The 22,413-nt window shown below is 40.0% G+C and overlaps 1 protein-coding gene across 1 annotated transcript; it reads left to right on the top strand.

The window, feature by feature from the left end:
* The first annotated feature begins 231 nt into the window (after nt 1-231).
* On the top strand, nt 232-21,742 carry LOC125762349 (zwei Ig domain protein zig-8-like). Its single transcript, XM_049424317.1, has 8 exons — nt 232-950; nt 6,944-7,024; nt 8,309-8,544; nt 8,645-8,761; nt 13,363-13,456; nt 17,408-17,535; nt 19,663-19,831; nt 20,739-21,742. Exons 1-8 carry the CDS (start codon nt 923-925, stop codon nt 20,855-20,857), a joined length of 972 nt encoding a protein of 323 aa, XP_049280274.1. The 5' UTR covers nt 232-922; the 3' UTR covers nt 20,858-21,742.
* Nucleotides 21,743-22,413: the final 671 nt, after the last annotated feature.

The following is a 22,413-nucleotide window of genomic DNA, read 5'->3' as shown; positions in this document are numbered from 1 at the left end:
CGTGCACGTAGCGAGCAGTGGAGCGGGTTTGTAGCAAAACAAAAACTTCAACTATGACCTCACATCCGGTCCGGAGCGGACATGCGCATCAAACCAATACATGTGAGAACTCGGAGCGCAGCTACGAGTTACACTCACTATTGAATGAACACCTCACTGCTCACCGTGCGAACTGTTCGACTCACTATTGGGAAGAAAACAAGACAAGGTTGAATAACGATCCCAGCCCATCGTACACCGACTCAGTTCATCGTAAGCCGTGAACGGGAACGGTTCACACGCCTATGTGACCGTGTGCGTATGCTGTGAAGGTTAGTGACGCGTAATCATACCGTGCAAAGGAGACGCCTGGTCATTCGTAACCATAAAAAGGAGACGCCTGGTCGTTGACGGTGCTTACAAACACGCGTAGCGTGCAAACACCGACAGATCGGTGCTGTGGTGCAGAAAATTCGCTTGATTCTATTGACCCAATTCGTGGCGGTGGTAGCAAATTAGATTTCTTCGCGAAAAGCAATGTGCAGACAATATGCTGGTTGGAGCTGTCAACAGTGAATGTCACAAGTGCATTTTTCCGTAGTGTATCGTTGCTGTGGTTTAGTGAAAGATAGCGGAAAGGCTCAACAAATTTATTGGAAACCATTTATATTTGGGAAAGTGTAGTAGTGCAAACGATGAAATCGTTGTAATTGCTGGTAATAAAAGTGTGCTATGTGGGATACACAATTATCCCTCCATAATGCCGTGAATGTTGTTTCGATTGAAGGTAGTGATTTTTTATTCCTTTTCGAAGAAGGAAGCAATGATTCTATGAAACATCGTTCCAGTGTTTGAAGTAACACGAAACAGGCATTCAGGTTGAGTGGTTCCATAAGTGATAAAGTGTAGAAATGTTCCCACAGGAAACACTCTGCTGGATGTAATGATCTCCGGCTTCCTTTCATCAAAAGGTACGTAAATTTGTTTGATTGTCGTTTCGTTGTTTATTTTTAAGTGATACGGAAAACACATTGTTGGGTTAAACACGTTTCAGTCCTGCAAATAATTTCTCAATTCACACCGTATTGAAATGAAACGTCAATAGAAAGTGGTTTGTTCGCACAAAACCATTCCATTGAAAATGGTTAAACATATGACGGTTCCCTTGCAACACACGGTTTTCCATTCCATCGTTCATTGTTTGATTCACACTGACATATAAGCAAATAAAAAGCGGAATCAGATTGCAAAAGAAAATATTGCGCGTGGGTGATGAACGTGAAATTACACGTGATTCCCAATTGTGGTGCCTTTTGTTTGGTAACGGTAAAAAAGAGAAAGAAAACCACGAACAAACAAAGGCAAAGGTATGCAAAATTCCCAATGCTCAACCGGTGGTAAAGTGTTTCAGAGTCAAAGGAAAAGCTACCGGAACGTGAAATCAAAAGCAACTCGATTTCACGGATGTGGTCAAAGGCTGATGAAGATAGAGTTGAAATGAATGGCGATTTATATTATACTCGTGGCGGTGCTACGGTGTTGGTGTTGTGTTGACTTTCTGCAACGTTTGCACGGGCTGGTGTTTGCTGAAATGTAGCTTTTTTGCGTAGCTGAGTGGAAATATGGGGAAAATTTGTATTTACAATCATTGCCGGGAAAACCATCGTTCATTCGATTCATCTTTTCTTTGAATTGAAATTATTTGTTTGGGGCGAGAAAGGTATTTGTTGCTGTTTAGCACATAGCATAATAATGCTTTTTACATCGAGTACAAAAACATTCTTTGATGAGATTTTTTCGGGTTTTCCGGTTTTTTTTTAACTTACCTGAATGAACACTGCAAATTTATGTTCTAAAAAAGAGCTTGAGCTTGTAGAGAGTAGCAATTTTAATTAGCATCGGTCCGTACTCATAATTGAATTAAAAATAATCTATGGAACACAGCAGAAATCCCTTTTTTTTTGAAGTGTGGTATTTGCTTTCAATCCAAACCAAACCTCATGATCAAAGTAAAACAAAATATTTAAAAGAGCATAACGTAAAAGGAATCGCTTTTTTCAAAGAGGTCAACAGCAAGTTAATGGATTTTGTAAAACCCCCATCCAGAAAGGATTAAATTACGAGCAAATGAAGAGTGATGGTGAACTCATTCTCACCACAGTGAACACAATCCCTTTTAACTTTTTTCCCTTTCGTTTTTTTAACAGTCATTGTTCTTGAGTGGAAAATGGGAGTTAAACGAAAAAAGAAGCAACATCAAGGATATTCGCTATGCTCACGTTCGAATATACCAGGCAGGGCAACCTTTTTTTTCGGTATCGATGATGAAACTTGATCAAACACATTTTGTTAAGGAGGTGTTAAATGGCTGCGTGCTTGCGTTTGAGCTCATCCTTTTTCTTTGGGATTGTAGTTTTTTTCGGTAAAGTTTGATAATAAAAAGAAGTTCATTTTGATGTAAATGAGGCAAGCAAACAAAATATTGTGGGTTTACCAAATTGTGTATATTTTTCAGCAATTTGATTGCTGCTTATGGAACGGTTGAATAAACAGAATATGAAAATTACAGAATCACCACGTAATTGAGTACTTTACGGTTCAAGTAGAAAAAAAACATCCCACAACATAAATTGTATATAACTCCTGCATTGAATTAAGACATAAACACATTCCAATGTCCTTGTTTCGTGCATTGATCATATTAACATTGATCAGTTGCTTGAACGCTATTGGAAACACGCATACCAGAACCGCGTTGCGTAGTATTCTCACTGGCGCACAACACGATAATCACGTGGTAAACACATCGACAATTTGTTTTTTTCTTGATAAATTATCTAAATAAAAAAAACTTCTACGCATACAACCAGATGAGCATGAACATGTTTAGCTTCCCTTCTGTATCTCCCTCAAACTCTTGCGTGCCGATTATCGTCCACAGTGGAGTCATTTCAGTGGGGAAAATTATTATTATTATTATTATGATTCTGAAAGCCATGCGTATTGTGCGTCATTTAAAACACTTCACAGCGAGCCTGAACAATAAACACGTTTCGCGTAAACAATTTCAGCTTAAACGATTTACCTGTCTGTTGACGCGTGGTTGTGTTACGTGCGGCTCTCTGCAAGAAAGGGGTGCCCTTACTATAGCAGTTGCAAAGTTGCACAGTTTGATGAGGGTCCGGGCTATTATTTATACGAGCACTTTTGCAGTGTACTGCGCTTCATGCTTTCCCCCGTCACCATAAGGAGGAGCGTATGGGGATGGTGGGATGGAGCGACAGCTCGATTAAGGGTACCGGCATAACGCAAACTTGTCACGTTCATTGGTATCATAAATTATAAAACTCATTATCGCCATGTTGTGAACAATTAATTCAATTATTTTGCCATCGACAGGTCCAAACACTTGCTTGCCGGTTGGAATGAGGGCTTTCTACAGGGTGGGGAGAGGGAATGCGGAGACGCAAATAATGAGCTCACTATTACAACACAATTTTCAATGTTTAGGAGTGTTTTATAGTTTCGGATAATGAATGTGTTGTTCGTAAGGGTTATGTTGGATGAAATTCGTGTTAATTATTTTATCAGCTGTGAATTGACATTTGAATGGGGAACGTTTATGTGTGGCACTCATTTTATCATGTTTTCATTTTAATTTTCTATAGTATAATAAAACTCCAATATCAATTCAGATTTGTTACGGTTTGTTACTTATTTCGAAGCAATGCGAATTAACTCTAAACTAACGGACCAGTCATTTTGTTGATTTCCATTGCATTCATTTTTCTGGTTAAAGTATATGATGCATTACTTTTTCATATTTATTCATTAAAACAAATACTAAAAATAACACTGAATTATAATCGAGCTCTTCAAACCACCAGTAAAAAACGCTCAAAGACGGGTAGTTCTAGGGTTAAATTTATTAGTTTTACTACTTGATAGAATTGTGAAGCATTTTTTCCAATTAAGTGTTATCTTATTTTTATACTACAAAAACACTTACAAATTTTCTTACACGACTTCTGTTTTGGAACAGTACTTAAGATGTCTCCCGTATGGCATCATTTATTTACTATCCACTGAAATCTAGTGAAACTTTACCAGAAGCTTTTAGCAGACGGACACTCGAAACAGCCCAGTTCAGTGTGGAAAGTACTTCTCATGCAGATCGTACAGCGTTCGTTTATCTTCATTTACCCCCGAGTAATGCACTTCACTATCAATTCAACCATTCAAACACCTGAGGACGCCGAGCGATGCGATAAACAGCAAAAACAGCGCAGCTGTTGGGAAAACTTTCCCAAAATGTTTCCATCTATCGTTGATTGACGTGTCCGCAGGAATGGGAGGGAGAGTACAACCTAATGATGGGTGGGTGGCAAATTTAGCAGATGGGTGGTCGAAGAAACCATGAAACGATAGTTTTCTTCCAGCTCAAGATAGAGATGATGATGTGGTAGAGGGTGACATTAGTTGTCGATACACGAACCAAGCATTTCTCTTCACCGGTGGGAGGGGATCGTCAGCTGTCGTCTTAATTAAGCTCCTTTGCCTTTCCATCTTGTCGTGCGATCGATTTTCCATCTTCTAGTCACCGACGGACCGGGCTGGTTGTTTCTTCAAACACTGTGAAGAGCAGTATCTAATCAGTGTTCTCATCCCATGTACAAAGCATGCATGACAATCTAATTATTTTGTAATGTTCTCCATTGGAAGTAGTCGAGAATCAGTTGAGCAAGCAAGTACTCCGGATGCTCGAATTATAAACCACCAGAACGTCTAGTGTTACTTGTACAACAGTTACCTTAAACCCCAAAACCACTTGCCAACATTGAATTAATGGTCAGAATATAAACACGAGCCAAGAGCGGAAGAAGGTACAGCATGCCGGAAGAACGACACGAGATATTCCGACAGGGGACGGTACAAAGTTAAATTCAAGTTTCTCTTATGTCTTTCGCAAGTGTCTGTTTCTTCCTCAGTAATTCTTGAGCGGATTACTACCTCGGAAACGTTCTCGCACACTCCCTGCAGATAAACGCATCTCCAGTTGGTGATTGGAAGGGCAAGGTTGGTGCTCGAACACAACGCAACTGTTGTCCCATTAAAGAAGTATTGAGTCACCGTCATTGACAGTGATAGTACATCCTTTCAGCTTGACAACTATCTCATACCATCTCTGCTTTAAGCAGGAAAATGCAATTCACCTTTCGTACAATAGTTTGACTGTCAGAAGCCCACCGGCCGAGCCATTTGGTAAGGTTCCGCATTTCAGCATCGCAAAAGTACACCTGCAGTCGTTGGCAGACGCGAAATGGGATGCGACAAAATTGACAGCGGTGCCATCTCACCAAAACTGCCACCCGGTACAACAAATTAGTTCAAAGCGCTCCCACCCCGTTGTTGGAGATTGTATTTTGGGGCTGACAGCACCGAAACTCCAACTCTCAACGGACCTCTTTGGAGATAGTGAAGCTTTAACAGGAAGAACCTTACCAGTGCGTGCTGTGTTGCGAAATAAACCCGTCAACCGTATCCTTTGGTCGAGAGCTCGGTCGCTCAGGTTGCTTACGTCGAAATGACACTAATTAGTAAAGCTGTGCTCATGGACTGTGCGTTCGCATGAAATGTGTTGTGTCATGCGGTGAGCAAGCGATTCGTTGGAAGATGACTTTCGGTAAAGTTTTGTGTGGTGCGAAAAAAGCATGTGGGAGGATAAAGAGGATAAAACACAGCAGATGATGAAAGCAAGGCTCTTGAAAAAGTTGTACAATTTTCTCAAAATCCACTGCCTCAAGCTGCCTTCGTCCAAAAAAACAGGCGTCGCTTGTTTTGGTTTTATTTTGTGTGTTGACTTAATGAAAAATTAGCTTCTAGTAGCGGAAACTTTCATACATGTGCACACACTTTCATATGGTTTAACATCAGTACTGTCAAACCCATGGATTATTGTGCATCTTATACTGTTTTTAATTGGCTGTAAAATTATTTTTAGAAAAGAAATAAGTTAAATAAACTGAACAGTTCGATATGTAACACAAATATCCTTTCATACGACATGGGTTGAATTAAAATTACAGTATGCCACCTCAAATTGCAAGACTGTTTGTTTGATATCTCTGTCTTCGTCGAAGAAAGACCATAGTCTCAACAGTTTTGTTCCTACAGACGAATTTAGCGACCGCCTTTCTCTGCCACTCGGAGAGCGCTTGTACGTCAACATTCTAGCACCTCGAGAGTGGTACGTGAAAGCTTTGCCAAAGCAGAAAAACCCCGACAAAACAACATGTTCCTTCTTGACGGGGTGTGCTATTTACGTTGCCTTGATCCAGGCCAGGGAAAAAAATCACTAGGTCCAGGTTTTTGTGGCTGCGTGTGCTATAATAACATCCCACCAAACGCTTAAAGAGATCTTAGGTTTGGATTCGGTTGGATTACCTGGTGCACCGTGTGCTACACTTGCAGTAAACAATTCCATTATGCAAAGCGTTAGGGCAAAACTTTTCCGTCCCAACGCAAAGGAACGTGACCACGTTGGGTGTACTGAAAGTTACAATCGGCTTAGGCGTTGTCCGCTGCCACCAGCTTGTAAGATTGAATTCATCCACCGAAAGCGAATCTCATCAGGCAAATGGAAGAAGTTGGCAATGTTGGAATGTAAATTAGATTGTTAGTGCGTTGCTATGCTGTCCACGGCCGGGTACGTAAGCTGTGGCTGCATTAACACTAACGCCGAATGCACTGGCAGTTTTTTTCCACTGAAACGAAAATATATGTAAAAAATAAGCTAGCACGATGGCTGCCGTTAAATGGAAGTCTCTTGTGGTTGGAAGCGTGTTTTATTCAACCCACAAAAACACACCTGAGCATGTTGTTGTACATTTTTTTAAATACTGAAATCATTTCATTTTTCCCTCCAGCTTTACTGTGCTGATTCTTTCGCTCTTCTCTATTGCAGAATATGAAGCCAGCGGACCGCAACTAGCAGCAACTATGAGACAGCTAGCGGTAGTGATGATAATTTTAAATATAAATTACGGTAAGTACCGCTATCCACAGCATCTTGTTATCACTGGGACATCCCTCGGGGGTAGTTTCCCGTAGGCCTTTCCGCGACAAAAGAGCACATGATTTGCCGTTGTTATGGTATATTTTCCTCTTTTTATGCCGAGTTTTTTTTTGAGCGAGATACTATGCCATTTTCTTTTTCCGCTCATTTTATCTCACGGGGAATAGTTCTCCACTCACGGATAACTTTCTATCCCAGCAAAATTCTGCTCGGATACGCAAGATTCAAGAAACCGTGCTGTCGGTTTTGCTTGTGGTTTTGCAATTTTCACTAATAACACCGGCAGTACTTCTGGTTTGAAGATACTATGTCGCCATGTTTTCCTAAACCCTTCTCCTTATTACCACCCGAGCGCACACGCTTTCCTCACGAGATAGTTTTCACTATCCGGTGGTATCCGGGTATGGTGGAACGTTTTTCCTGGGAAATGAAATTAATTTGAACAAGTGCTGGTAAGGGTGTGCTCACTCCACAGGACCCGGCAACGGTAACAAGCCGAGAGCCGTATTCAGACATACGTGCATACCATGCATCGTGAAAATAATCCCTACCGGTGGCGGATGCTTTCACGGGCGTTTCCATGGAACGATGAACGATTCCGGGCGCTTCGTGCTTGTTCGTATAGTATTTAATTCCCATAAATTAAATACTAGTACAATGTGCCGGTGGAGAAGATGATTCACAGGTGAAACGGAAGGGGTCTTCTCGAATTGTTACGGTTGTTCGGTGTGCCTTTGACTCGAGTAGCGGTTATGTATGGCTCAATATTGTGATGAGTGTTTCAATTTTTTGGAAAAGAAAATGTTATGCCATCCTAACGAGCAGTGAAAGTCTCATTCCGAATCATTAACTTTGGATCATGGAAGTGGCTCGGGTGGATATTTCTGAATAGTGTGCTACCGTTTTGTGCCGCATAGAGATGCTGTCATTACAAACTGTTTAAATTATTTAACAAAAATCACTGTTGTTGGTATCGCAAGTGAAGGTGCTGCATTTACTACGATTTTCAATGTTACAGTTTTTAAGTTAATCAGTGCATGAAGAAGATGTTTTGTGTATTTTTAAAATACTTTCCGATGCGTAAAATTAAGAGTTTCTTCATTAAAATTCGGTTTTACAATACCAATTTTCCATCGAGTCATGAACAACAATGCTCCGTGTTAATTTTGTGTACCCGTTCGGTGAATTAATTAAACGTGCATACTACATTGTGCTCACATAATTCATAAAACCTTTCCACCCATTCTTCTGCAGGTCGCCTTCATTGCTCTTACACGATGGACATCGATGAACCGCACACGTATACCCCACCGAAGCACTATTTCCAGACGTCCTCTTTCGATGAGAACGATATTAATGACGACGGTGCCGCCAAAAGTCCGCTCGATCGGGGACCGTACTTTGACATCTCGGCCTCACGGAACGTTACCGCGCTCGTTGGCAACACGGCCTATCTTAACTGCCGTGTCCGAAACCTGGGCAACCGGACGGTAAGCAACCGCGTGAAGCTTTTCCCACCAATTCCCCGGTTGAAATGATTTAATTAAAAGATTCTTTTCCTCTGTGCTTGCTCCCTACTCCACTCAACAGGTTTCCTGGATCCGGCATCGGGATTTACATCTGCTGACGGTAGGCAAGGCAACATATACCTCCGATCAGCGGTACCAGAGTGTACATAATCCCCAGCTGGACGACTGGTCACTAAAGGTACGACCCCATGCGGAATTGGGGAGCGAATTTTTATTCTGAGGACATTTTCAGTTGTTTGTTGGTATGCTGTTGCTGCATAAGTCCGAATTTCCCGCATCGTTACGGACGAGATCATTTTGAAAGTCATTTATAAAGAAAGGACAAACATTGTTGCTTTGCTTTATCCTTTTTGCAGGATAAAAACTCAGGTACCTGACGGTTATGAACTAACCAGCAATTACACTGCCAAGCCCAAAAAGTCCGGTAACCGGCATAATGAGACCGATAAAAATAAATTGAATTTAAGCTGGCGGAACATTTACCAACAAAGAACAAAATACGTAATCTACACCCCAAAAGCGTAGTATTCCTCGTTTTCCTTTCTTTAGTGTTGATCTACTGATCAGGTTAAGGTCGTGGTTGAAAGTTTTCTCCCGTTTGAAGGTGGTTAAATAAAATCGAGCTTGTGTAAGGTATGATCCATAACCACACAGATGGCATTTCGGTAGATTAGTTTCTTATCGTTGCCCTTAATTGCGATTGTTTGGGACATTAATTATGACACCATATCGAGACAGTTCGGATCTGTGCCGGTGCTAGAATGTATTGTAGGAAGAGTTTGTGTGTCTTAAATCGAGATCTACTTAAAGCATCAGCAAAATGACAAAAGAAACGCAAACCGGATAAATACTGTCAAGGACACCGGCCCTGGGTGCTAGGTTGAACGTGATTTCTTTGTCATGTGGCCAATTTCCTAATCTTTGCCACTTCCTTGTACGCCGCTGAAGTAAACAAGCTTCCACCTTCGTTCCAATTCTTCGAACCCAGTTCCAGCTTCAAGGTGCCCTAGTACGTCTTGCACCATGGGCCGTAGTTCATCCGATCCGTTTAAGATGTTTATCGGTTAATTTATCGACCTTATTTTGGAAACCTCCAGCACCGAGGGATCAATTTTGAGTGGAATTAGCCCACCATACGCTCTTCCCTCGGCAACTGGCTGGTTACGCACCAAGGGTGGAAAGATGTGATAAATATTAAGTCACGGTGAAGTCAAGTGCAAAAGGAAATGCTAGCGAAAGGGGCGAAAAAATATTGTCACCATCGCAACCGTCACGCGCGCCTCGCAGTCGCAATTTGTAAGCTGTCCAAATTGACTTGGTTCCCCTCGGTTTCGCTTCTGTTCTCTCGTGCTTGGTTCGATTGCACTCGCGTTTTGTGGTAATTCTTTCGTAAAAGCTGCCAGCCCCCCTCAGAAACCAATCTGCCCGGCGATGATTAGCGGAAATGGACTGGAAATGATAGAACGTGCCGCCCTTGAATGAAAGTGGCCGCCATTTCGGTGTGCGAATGAAAACCACGAAGTCTTGAAAAGGAAGATCTTCTTAGAAATGGATTTGTGTGTGTGTGTGTTTTTTGCGGTGTCTAGAAATAGTTCGAAATCGTTCGAAATTCATTTTGTACTTCGTAGATGATGGTGAAGCGAAACGTGCCTTATGGAAAGTGAAAAGGGTTAAGGGCCAAGTGTATCGTAGAAACGAATCAGAACGTCACCCCTTCTGGTGATACCATTGGAATTGAAAGAGGTTTTTAAGAACGTTCGGACGAAAGAGTGACGATAAATGCAAAGAAACGAAGCAGCAGGAGGCAATAATATTAATCACTATCTCGTGTGACTAATGGGTTGCGTTTATCCAGCGTTTAATTACTATCATCCATTTGTGCTCGGTTTGCACCAGAAAGAAAATGGTGGGTTTTTCTGCCTTTCGCCAATAGCAGGTTATACGGAAGGAATTTTGTTTAAAAAAAAAGAGCGGTTCAACTATACCATTAGAATGCGGAGGTTAACCGGTCTAATAAAACTATTATAAACAAGAAAGCATTGCAGCGGCGACCTCCGGTCGGAGTTGTTCGATGATAAATGTTTGCCCGTTGTCTGATACATGCCCAGATTAGGGGGTTAGGTTCTAGTTGTCCATCCAATCAATCTATCTTGTTGTCTAATGGTTAGATAGAGTGTGTGGGTTTGAAACATGCGGTTTTTGACGAGTGGTTAGACTGTGCTATTCTATTGCGATTAAGGGTTTTTAGCATCGGTCTTATTACCTATACTTATTTTTACACTGTAGCCTTATAGGAAACGGTCTCGTGTATCACATTCATCACCGCCATTGAGTGTAATTGTACTATGCATTATTTTGAAATTATTATAAAAATACACAAACAAAAGTTATATGGAGACGCCTGGTAGTTTGTAACTTTAACAGTAGTGTACTTGAAACAAAAACTAAAGTTATATGGAGACGCCTGGTAGTTTGTAACTTTGACAGTAGTTTACTTGAAATAAAAACTAAAGTTATATGGAGACGCCTGGTAGTTTGTAACTTTGACAGTAGTGTTGTTGTTTCATCATTTAATTACTGATTCCTGTTTGACTGAAAGAGATCTTGGCCTTAATTTGTTACTTTTTTTACTTAACCTACATGTAGCGAGATAGTTAATCCTGCTTTATAAATAACTATATTGAGAAGTTTGTAGAGAAAAGAAACACATTGCACATTATCGAACATTATATTTATTTTTTGCCCTTAAAAATGATTTGAATTTTGCTGTGCAAGAATGGTTTTTTGTTTTCACGTACAGAAGAGAATTCCAACTTAAGCATATAGTATTTCATTTAGGACCCGCTGAATTACATGGAAAATCTGAACTGAACCGAAAACAAATTCCACGCATTTTCAAACAATTAAATTCCTACGAATATAAATCGACGCATAGTCGATGATTCAAACCTGTACCACAATCATTGCTTTTCTAGTACGTTAATGCAATAATCGAACATAACGGCAAAGCCGCTTACAATTGAAATTCTGACAAATTCTTTGGTAAGCTACAAGGGGACTGTCCTGGTGGCATGAAGTATTTGTTCTTTTTCATTCTACGATTCCACTGCATTTTTGTGTGTGGGTGAACAATTTAATTGTTTTGACGAAACTTTTTTCAATCTTTCATGGAAAATCATTCCAAGCGTACGACGAATTCTTTCGCAAATCCATCGCATGATGATTTCTTTTTCCTTTTTTTCGCAGTGCTATGCAATTCCTTGGCCAATTTTCAATTACGACTATCTCTAGCGTTTTGTTGTAAATATTTTTCTTTTTAGTAGAAATTTCTCTCAGTAGTGTGTTTGAAAGTTGTGTTTTTTTATTTTATCATCATTTCGATTTCACATTTGCATGCTGTTCTCCGCAGACACCCGATAAATTGAGAGTATTCTTTCAGTTTGACTAATATCCTTCCACACTTTGGTGCCCAATTTCATTTTATTTGGTTGCGTTTAACCGTAAAAACGAATCCGCAAACACAGTCAAATTGAATGGCAAACAAACAATAAAGAATAGAAGAAAACACCAGCCACACGCAGACAGGCACGCACGAATGTGATAGGGATGGTAAATTCTTCGTTTATTGGACTGCATCAGCACATCCGGCTGTTCATGTCTTGGACGATGGTGATAAGCAACGGTCCGGAACCTTTTTCCATCGACTATAAACCACCCACCCTTCCATCCGCTGCACGATGTCATCGTTTTAAATGGAGCAGAAAAGGAACTGGCACCATATCGAGGGATACCATCGGACTAATTGCCCTTAGCCGTTTCCTCAGCCAGTGCTGGTCCGTTGGCTTCCTGTTTCCTAGCACGGATGCTGGTGGAATGCAGACAGGCAATCACTTGCGCATACCGAAACCGCTTCCGGAGGTCAAGTAATTAGTACTGTAGCATTCGAGCAGTCTTTGACTTCCTTTAGAACAAAGTTCCTTAAGCTTGCTGGAGGAACACATAAGACAAGAAGTTCAAAATGGCTGGCGTTGAGGTTTAACTTTGGTAACCCGTTTAGTTCTGTTACGTTTTCTTCTGTACGTAGGTAACCGTATTTCCTTACTAGAGCCGCTTATGGTCGAGAAGATTTCATTTGACCGGCTTTGCTGTACTATCCCAGCCTGGAGATACCCCCGAGCGTCTTTCCAAATCACCTTCCAAAGTACGGTTCGATCCTGGTCAATTTTCTATGATGACCATGCTTCAATCAAACGGCACAACAAAACACCGATCTGCTTTGGGTCATACAGAGGTCGAAATCATAACCGACCGACAACATCGATAGCATTCCTTCTACTACCAGGCATGTCCCACCTGTTAGCTTTTTTAATCCAAAAGCTAAAGATATCTTCTTTTCTGCTCCGCTCGATATGAATCGGAACTGGCCCCAAGGGAGGCTGCGTTGATCGGATCCGATAGTATCGCTCCGGTTCGATAGTAACCACCCATAACCTCACAATTCCATGTTCCATGTTTACGCAGAATAGAACGGAACCGATGCTTTGGAATGTCTTCCGGAATGTACGTGATATTGTATGTATGTGTCCGTCCGAAATGACAGCAGCAAAATAGAGAAAAAAAAACTATGATGCTGATCTCGACAACTCTATTATCACCTTGCCCGGATGTCTTCTTATCGGTGGTTGTCTATTGGAAGCACTATCCGACCGCTTTCTTTGTGCAGGGGTAACCTTTCACTAATCCGTCCCGTTCTTTTTGCTTCTTAATTTCCACTCACAGGTGTTATACCCACAGCAGCGCGATTCCGGTGTGTACGAGTGTCAAATCTCCACGACACCTCCCGTCGGCTACTCGATGACATTGTCCGTCGTCGGTAAGTATTCTGCGATGTGCAAACGTCGTTAGGTTAGGGATGGTTGGGATTGTTACATACCGCTTTACACCACTGAAGCTTATCTATCGGAAGAAAGTATCATCCAGGAGTAGGATAAAGACATCGCTGTGGGAATTACTCAGTTTACCATTTTCATCATTGTGCGTGAAAAGCGCGGAAGATGCGATAGTGACACTTTGCGTATGTAGCTATCTTTTACAAGGAGCTTATATTTAGTTGTTTTTAAATTAATAGTTTTTTTCTCACATTAACCTAAAATATAGTATTTGGCAGAGTGAAACATTCTTAATTCAGTTTTGAGTTTACAGACGTTCTATGTCTGACAAATATCGGTAATACCTAGATTACCATATTTGTTTTGTTGAAAGTAGAGTATTAATCATCATAATATGTACAATGCTTTCTTATAAGCTTATTTAAATTGTAAGTTTTAAAAAATATTGAATTTATCGTAACTTGTACAGTTCCTGGCCAAATTACTAACCATTATTATGATTATAGTTGAAAAAACAAAAGAATAAGAAATGCGAAGCCAGCTGGCAAGATGATGGCACATTTTCGCTTCAACAAATAGCCTCATCATCATCATCATCATTGCCATCGCTATCAGCTGGAAGTTTTGTAATAATCCTCGAGCGTGCAAATGACGCTATGTCTTCGAATTGGGGGATCTACATAAAACATAGCCTTCAAAATTTCAATCTTTGCTGCGCTAGTTAATCGTTGGCTAGGACCTTTTTGATGAGGTGAATTGGCAGAGACAGGAAGGCTCCAATCGACCCATCTTTTTTCACTCAACATTACCATTTTACTTACGAGCTTGTCGAGTTTGGAGTCTGTCTTACTGCTCTATACAATCTTATTACGTGTGCACCCTGATGGAGACGAGAGCGGGTAGAAAAGGGCGGATGGGCCTTCCGTTGGCTAAGTACGGAAAAATTCTAAATAAATAATGCACCATCCAGCTGGCACCTGATTGGCTGTCTTACCGTAATAAATCTTAATGTCTTCCGTGAAAAGAATCACGTAACCTGCGGCGAAGGGTATGTGTAGCTTCTCGTACCTTCTCATTTTATGCCTCGGCTTCATACGTTTTGCTTCGACCAGCTTCCGGTTTCCGGTCCTTACCCGTAGAACGAAGGAAGTAAAAAAGGGACAAAATATAAGCGGCACACGGAACACGTATCCTCGTTATCGGATGACAGTTCTGCTGACCTTCGTTTTACGTCAACGATAAATATTCCACTCGTTTTAATTAAACCTAACCTGGTGTGTAAGAGCAGAGCAGATGAAATGTGGGTCAAAGCTCATGGAAGCTTAAAGCATCGAGCGTGGGGTAAAGGAGGGTGAAAGGACTCAATTCCAGTTGGGCATCTCCATTAGAAGCTTGCAAAAGGGCAATGATTAGTTACTGTGATCGTGATACATTTTCGCCGATGGTAAAGATGACCGTGTGATAGGCGATAATAGAAGGTTGAAATAATATTTGACAGCAACCGGAAGGCTTTACGCGAAAATAAACCTCTTACAGGTCACCGTTGTAATTTGCTAATAGGTGCTCGTACTCGATGTCGTCGATGGTATGACAAGAATATTTCGACATGGAAGTGATGAACATGATTGTGTATAAGGAGCTAAATTTGGAAGGAACTTCAAATGGTATAACAAAACAGAATGTTTTAAATATAAACAAAGAAAAGTTAGAAAACTGTTCCTGTAAAAGTAAAGAAGTATCAAGCGGTTGTCCGCCGGTGATGTGTGTGAATGAAAAGAAACTTATTTCAACCAATTGGCAAGAAAATAAATCAATTTCATTTTTTTTGCAAAATTTCTCAAAAAAATGGCAAGGGGTACCCCTTATGAAATTTTCGAGTTAAAAATATTTTTTTTATTTTTTTCTGATTTTTTATTCTTTTTTTAATTAAAAGCACTATTTAAGTGAAAAGAATCTCATTGCAACAAATTCCCATTAAAATATATTACATTTTTCCATTTTGCTACATTGCTCAAAAATGAGGAAAATTTTACATTTTCTCAAACAGGGTATGGAACTTGGTTCCTCGAATAACTTCTGGCACAGACATCGAAGGGCATGGCCGTCCAAGAAGAAAATGTAGCCATTGATGCCATCTATCGACCATAGGTTAAAGATTGGCGATCCGTTGGATACCGACCGAGTTAAAGGCAAAACTTGGTGCAAAAATGAGCCTTAGTAAATTTTCATATTTTTGAATTTTTTTGAATTTTTTATTATTTTTCACTCTTGTTTTTATTTAAAGCAATATTTGAGTGAAAAGAAATTCATTGCAACCAATTGGCATTAAAATAAATCAATTTCATTTTTTTTTGCAAAATTTCTCAAAAAAATGGCAAGGGGTACCCCTTATGAAATTTTCGAGTTGAAATAATTTTTTTTATTTTTTTCTGATTTTTTATCCTTTTTTTAATTTAAAGCAGTATTTGAGTGAAAAGAAACTTATTGCAACAAATTCCCATTAAAATATATTACATTTTTCCATTTTGCTACATTGCTCAAAAATGAGGAAAATTTTACATTTTCTCAAACAGGGTATGGAACTTGGTTCCTCGAATAACTTCCGGCACAGACACCTGAGGGCATGGCCGTCCAAGAAGAAAATGTAGCCATTGATGTCATCTATCGACCACAGGTTAAAGATTGGCGATCCGTTGGATACCGACCGAGTTATAGGCAAAACTAGGTGCAAAAATGAGGAAAATTTTACATTTTCTCAAACAGGGTAAGGAACTTGGTTCCTCGAATAACTTCTGGCACAGACATCGAAGGGCATGGCCGTCCAAGAAGAAAAAGTAGCCATTGGTGCCATCTATCGACCACTGGTTAAAGATTGGCGATCCGTTGGATACCGACCGAGTTATAGACAAAACTTGGTGCAAAAATGAGCCTTAGGAAATTTTCAAATTTTCAGATTATTTTTTATTTTTATATAATTTTTTATTCTGTTTTTATTTAAAGCACTATTTGAGTGAAAAGAATTTTTTTACGAAAAAAATCTCCGAAAAGAGCTTATTTACGAAACTCGTTCAATACAACGCTTCAACTCACTATTTCACTCATACAGGGCTATTATGAAACGCAAACGGAAATTTCACAAACGGAAAGTCACAATTCAAACGGAAAGCAAATTTGCATTATGGTTGCTCGTTGGAGTACATGAAAGCTTCATCGACTTTTTTCTTGGATCAATCAATCTGTCAAGATGAAAACCATAAACAAAATTCAAAATAGCAGTTCGTCGAGAGAAGCAACTGTATGATTTTTTAACAAAATTTGAGTTTTGAAGTCGCAAATCTCATCCCCACTGTAGTATGTCGTGTTAATAATGAGTTACAAAAGAACTGGACACCTCCGTATTCACTTTTTTATAATCAATTCTCAAGAAAATTGTACTTTCCGTTGCTTTCGGCTGACGGAAAATTTTCTCTCTAACGGGGTTTCCGTTTGGCACAGGTAATGCAAATTTTTTACTTTCCGTTTGTCATCAAGTTATCATTGATTTTTGAAACGTCTGAATGTGCCAAACGGAGAGCCAAACGGAAAGTCATAATACGAAAGGCAACTTTGTGTGACGTTTGAAAAGATGTTTGCGTTTCATAATAGCCCTGATATTCACCTTGCACATCTCCAGTTTGTAGTAAAACATTGTTAAACTCTATCCCTCTATGTTCGATAAGAATATCGTCGTTTATTTTTTACTTAAAAGCATATGGCAAAGGCATATGGCCAATGGCATGCATCATCCCAGGAAGCATTACGTTCTCGTGTTCACTTTCTTTTTAGCCCGAAGGTAGAAAATTTACCGGAAAAGTAACACCGTACATCAATGAAAAACCTTCATCATTTTCTCACTCTTGCTTGTAATTCTTGTGGCGTTCGCCTTACACTTCCAGAACCCGTTACGTCGATAGTTGGAGGACCGGACCTATACATTGACACCGGTTCGACCGTGAATCTGACCTGCATCGTACAGTATCTGCCCGAACCACCACCGCTGATCCAGTGGAAACACAACGAGGAGGTAAGTAGACTGAGAAAACACTATAAAAACCATCTCTTCCACCTTATACGCTTCTCCGGTGTAAACCCACACCACTAATCCTAGTTCCCCCATAATTCCGAAGTTAAAACGATCGGCTTACCGGAATGGTCAGCAGAATGGTCATGCGAGTGTAAGGATGCCCGCATTTCCGTGCTTTGGCAGTGTTTATCTTTGATTAGTGTGCTGTGACTGTTGGAACAGAGGGACAGGACGATCCCAAACCTTTCGACCCTTTCGATGGGGTTCCGGCTTTCGCAAACTGTCTTATTAAATCTGCCATGCTGTTGTGGGAAAGGAAATTGTTGCACACAGGGTATGAGGCATAAATTCCAGTCCCAATCGAAGCGATAGGTATCCACGAAAATCTACCACAAACTAACTTCATCCAGTTTGCGCAGCTAGCCCAATTTTTGGGCAAAAGCTAAGAGTCACCATCACCAGTTCCAACAGAAGTCAAGTCCCTGCAAAAACAAGATAGGCAAAGGGAAGAACGTGGAGTTGTTTATCGAAACTTTTCTCCCGGTCCTTTCTTTACCTTTTCGGCTTTGGCATTTGGACAGAGTAAGGTAAATATTGTTTCAGAGCCTTCTTACACAACGAATCCCTCCAGCGGTAGCACTTCCAGGGATTCTTTCCAAGAATGTCTTGGTTTTCATTTTTCCCAAGGTGGACGATGTGTTTCACTTTATGGTGAAAAAAATTGCGATACGATGCGATCAGTCACGGAAGGGTTCATCGATGGAGAGAGCACCACAACCATGCAAAAATATGCCAGGATAAATGGCTCTCGGCAGCTGGGAAAGCATTCCGAAATGAGATTTCAGATAAGGCTCGTTTTATCCTCGAGATAAGACCTTCTTGAAAAAGCGGCCCATCCCCAAATGCTATGGTGCTCGCATGCTGTAATGCTGATGTACGAGTAGCGCAAGAATCACTTATCATAACGCAGATAATAATAATCCATTGCTACACACCGTACACACCCATCATTCAAATCCCAAACTGACGTGGTGCAAAATTCAACCCGACAAGCGAGAAAGGTTTCCAAAGGACCATGAAATTAGGATGCATTTATTAACCCGGTACCGGGTGAGTGATTGAACGAGAGCTGAGTGAAAGCCCTAATTTATCGAAACAAAAATAATAAAAAAGCAACAACTCCACCTTACACTCTCAAGGAAAAAATATACCCGGGGTGAAACTGGTTTTCGGGAAAGTGCTTATAACTTATCCTTATACTTAACCATTATGACATTGATTTGACGTTTATGCATGCAAAAGCACGTCGCGCGCCAACCGGTGTTGCGATGTTGTCAATTTTTTACGCGTGAAAAGCAATGAATTTTTAAAATGCAATCAACAGCTGGTGCAAAACATGAACTGGTAAATGTGTGTTGTTTGTATATACAAAAAAAAACGCTTAATGTTTTATTTTTGTCAGGACATTTCATGCTTAAATTTTGTCGCCTGTATACTGTAAATACCTGGGTAAGGATATTGCTGTAAATTTTGTATTTGTATAGTTATCCTTATTTATGCACTTAATTTGTTTTTTTTACTAATTACATTTGTTATATTATAGCAATGAAGAACAGTGTTTGCAAACATAAAAGAATTTATGAAAAATTGAAATAAAAATGGTATTGCTTTTTGATTTGAATTTTTCTTTTATTTCAACTCTCTCTCTCTCTGTGTATTCTTTGTGCAATCATACTGAAACAATCGATAAGGTTTGAGACTATTTGTTTCGAAATAATTAAAGTGACTGACGAAATCCACGTGTACGTGCAAAACAGTACATGTCGTTTCGTTAGCCACACAACAGTTTGGAAAAGTGATTTCCATTTGTTTGTGTGCCTTTTTGGGTAGGTTGTGTGATTTTTCCGCATCCTTCTTCAAAAGCCCATTAGCAAATAAAAGAGCGACCGGCAAAATTTCTCGACTGACATTTCCAATTGCACTGTTAGATGGTATCGATAATTTAATTAAACACTTCACACCAATCTGCATTCGTTCCCCGCTCTTCTGTTTCGTTGTTTCCGTGTCATTTGCTCCACCTTCAGCAACAAAACGCTTCACGCTGCCATTTTTTCGCTTTGCTTGCAGGAAATTAACTACGATTCGGCACGGGGCGGTGTGTCAGTGATAACGGAGAAGGGCGACATAACGACCTCCTATCTGCTGATCCAGCGCGCTCGCAGCAGCGACTCGGGCAAGTACACGTGCTTGCCATCGATGGCCAATCCCACCACCGTGCACGTGCACGTGCTGAATGGTAAGTGTCTAAGCGAACCAGGGAACAAGCCGAGGTAAACGCGAAAGCCGGGAACCACTCATAATTGCAACATCGTCGCGTTTATTTCATCTCTTGTCGATTTTCTTTGATTATTCACCTCGTGAAAATGGGCCCGCTTCCGCTGTTGCTGACTCACTGAAACTTTACTTACCAATGAAAAGGACGCATACAAGCAAAAGAAACAAACATACAAAACAAGCAATACGAACAGGAAAAACACGATACGTTCCGGTAGCTTGCTTGTTGATTATTTTTACCGTGTTTGAATAACGACGAAACGCCCGGTGCTAAACACGGTTCGCTTTTCGCTTTTGCCACTTTTCTCGCGAGTCAATGTGACTTTTCTGAGTGGAGTATGGTTAGGTTTGATTTTGCACCGCGCTGGGGTAACATTTTTTGTTCGTATGCGTGGATGAACTAGCACAATTTCGCAAGCACATGGCACGCGAAATAACTCGTGTTTTGCATGTTGACAGACAAAAAAAAGTCCATGACACAGCCAAAATTGAGTTGGTTTTTATGTTTTGTGTAGAATCTTTTCACGCAAGCAGAAGCGTTTTTTATAGTCTTCATATAGTTCGTAAAATGTATTTTTATTTATTACATTTAGAATTATTTGATTCACACATTAAAACAAAATTACTTTTCATCGTAATACAATTATTTAAGACTGGGTGGGACCTTTATGTTGACCGCATGTTGTGTATGCTATGAATTGAAGGAACGTACTTTCATAGGTTACACAAAAAAAATTGAAAATAATTTTCTATTTACTTGTCTCACAAACCTTCTCTCCCCTCGTTCGTTACCACCGCTGGCAATGGTTGCACTTCCTGCTTGACGCTTCATTCGTCTCTCTCATCGTCGCTCTCATCGTCGTCCTCAGGCGAGCATCCGGCGGCCATACAGCTCGGACGACAGATTCGCAGCAATTGCTTGCTGTTGACGATGCTCTTCCTGCTACTGATGGCGTTATCACCCGGGCACCAATATGGAGATCGATAAGTTGAAGCCGGGAAGCCTCACAAAAACAGGTGAATTGAAAGTGATGTAGATACGGTCGCCGTGGGAAATGTCACTCTGTACAAAGTGTGGGAGGAACGAAACCGAACAGCTATACTTAATGGTTACGTGGAAAATGTTATAAACAGGCCAACATATAGAATTGATTTCAAAACTGTAAGTCTTACGTTTTTCGTGTCGAAACATTTGAAATTTGCTGTATATAGGTAAGGAATCGAAAGGTAAAAACTGTACAAAAAGTAATTTAAGTCTAATTTGTTGGTACTTAAGCAAGAAAACTCAATCTTTTAAACAAAACATTAAATCACTAGTACGTAAGAGAAACACACGCACACACGTATAAACACAAGAAAAGGAAAGTTTCTTCCTGTTGAAACGAAAAATTGAACAATCTTCTCATTTGACAAACTTCCTTAAAACAAAGCCGAAAAATAAACACGGCTCAAAACGGATGGCAGCGTCTGTTTATTCCCTCTTGAGAAAAAGTATTGGAAAAAGATCTTCTACCTATTGTACAAAAAGTAAAGGAAAGTGAACAGACGACCAAGAGAGTAAATAAATTTTAGCACAGAAATAACGTTGTTTGATTTTGTGATTGTTTCAGGCTATTCGTGAGAAATGAGCAAAGAATACAGAAGAATAAAGAAAACAGCAGCGGAAACGGTAAAAAGCGCCGACAGTGAACGAAGTTTTCAATTTCACACATTGCGTGCAATACAAACAAAGGCGGAAAACCACACAACTAAGCCGTACCGAGCGCTTTCTGCTGTACGTTAGTTGTTCACTTAAGAAAAAAGGATGATTGTTTTGTTTTTTCTTCATGCTTTTAGCTTGGTTTGGTTCGGTCGGAGGACTCAAAAAAACAAAATGCAGGATAGAAAATGAGAAAAATCCCAGCTATGATGATAAATTATTCGTGAATGAGTCTTTCAATTTTGGCGTTCATTTTTCACATTCTACGCAGTCACGCGACAGGCTGCAAACGTTGAATGGGCAAACGTTGATTGACGTACGGGAAGGATTAAAAAAGAAAGAATCACTAAAGAGAATGCACTAGAGGGTAAAGGAAAACAATGCCAAATTAAGTTGAAGTGTTTAGGTTGTTGTTTTTGTTAAGGAATATCCTTATGAAAATCTCATTTTTTTAGAAATGGTATTTAGCGATTCTTTGTTTCAATCTTTTGTTAGAAGATGGTATTGCACAAAATTCTTATTTCAGGAGGTAACTATTTTTCTTTCAATTCTGATGATTATATTCGTTCCATAAACACAATTAAGAAACAATTATGTTCAGTGCTGTGACACTGATTTAATCAAGGATGCCAATAAGACAGAAAATAAAGAAATTTGTATTATTTATTAACTGAAAGCCATCCTGGAAACAGCAATGTTAGAGTTTTATAAAATCTTTTCCGAAATAATAAAACTTTAAATATGTGTATACACACAGGAGCATAACACTTCGGTAAGTATTTCGAATGATTGCATCAGAAGTAGTAATAGTATTCATTTGTTTTCCTACTATAACATTCAACACC

This window comes from Anopheles funestus, chromosome 2RL, assembly GCF_943734845.2.
Source record: "Anopheles funestus chromosome 2RL, idAnoFuneDA-416_04, whole genome shotgun sequence".
Taxonomy (NCBI): domain Eukaryota; kingdom Metazoa; phylum Arthropoda; class Insecta; order Diptera; family Culicidae; genus Anopheles; species Anopheles funestus.
This window is presented reverse-complemented; position numbering and strand designations above follow the sequence as displayed.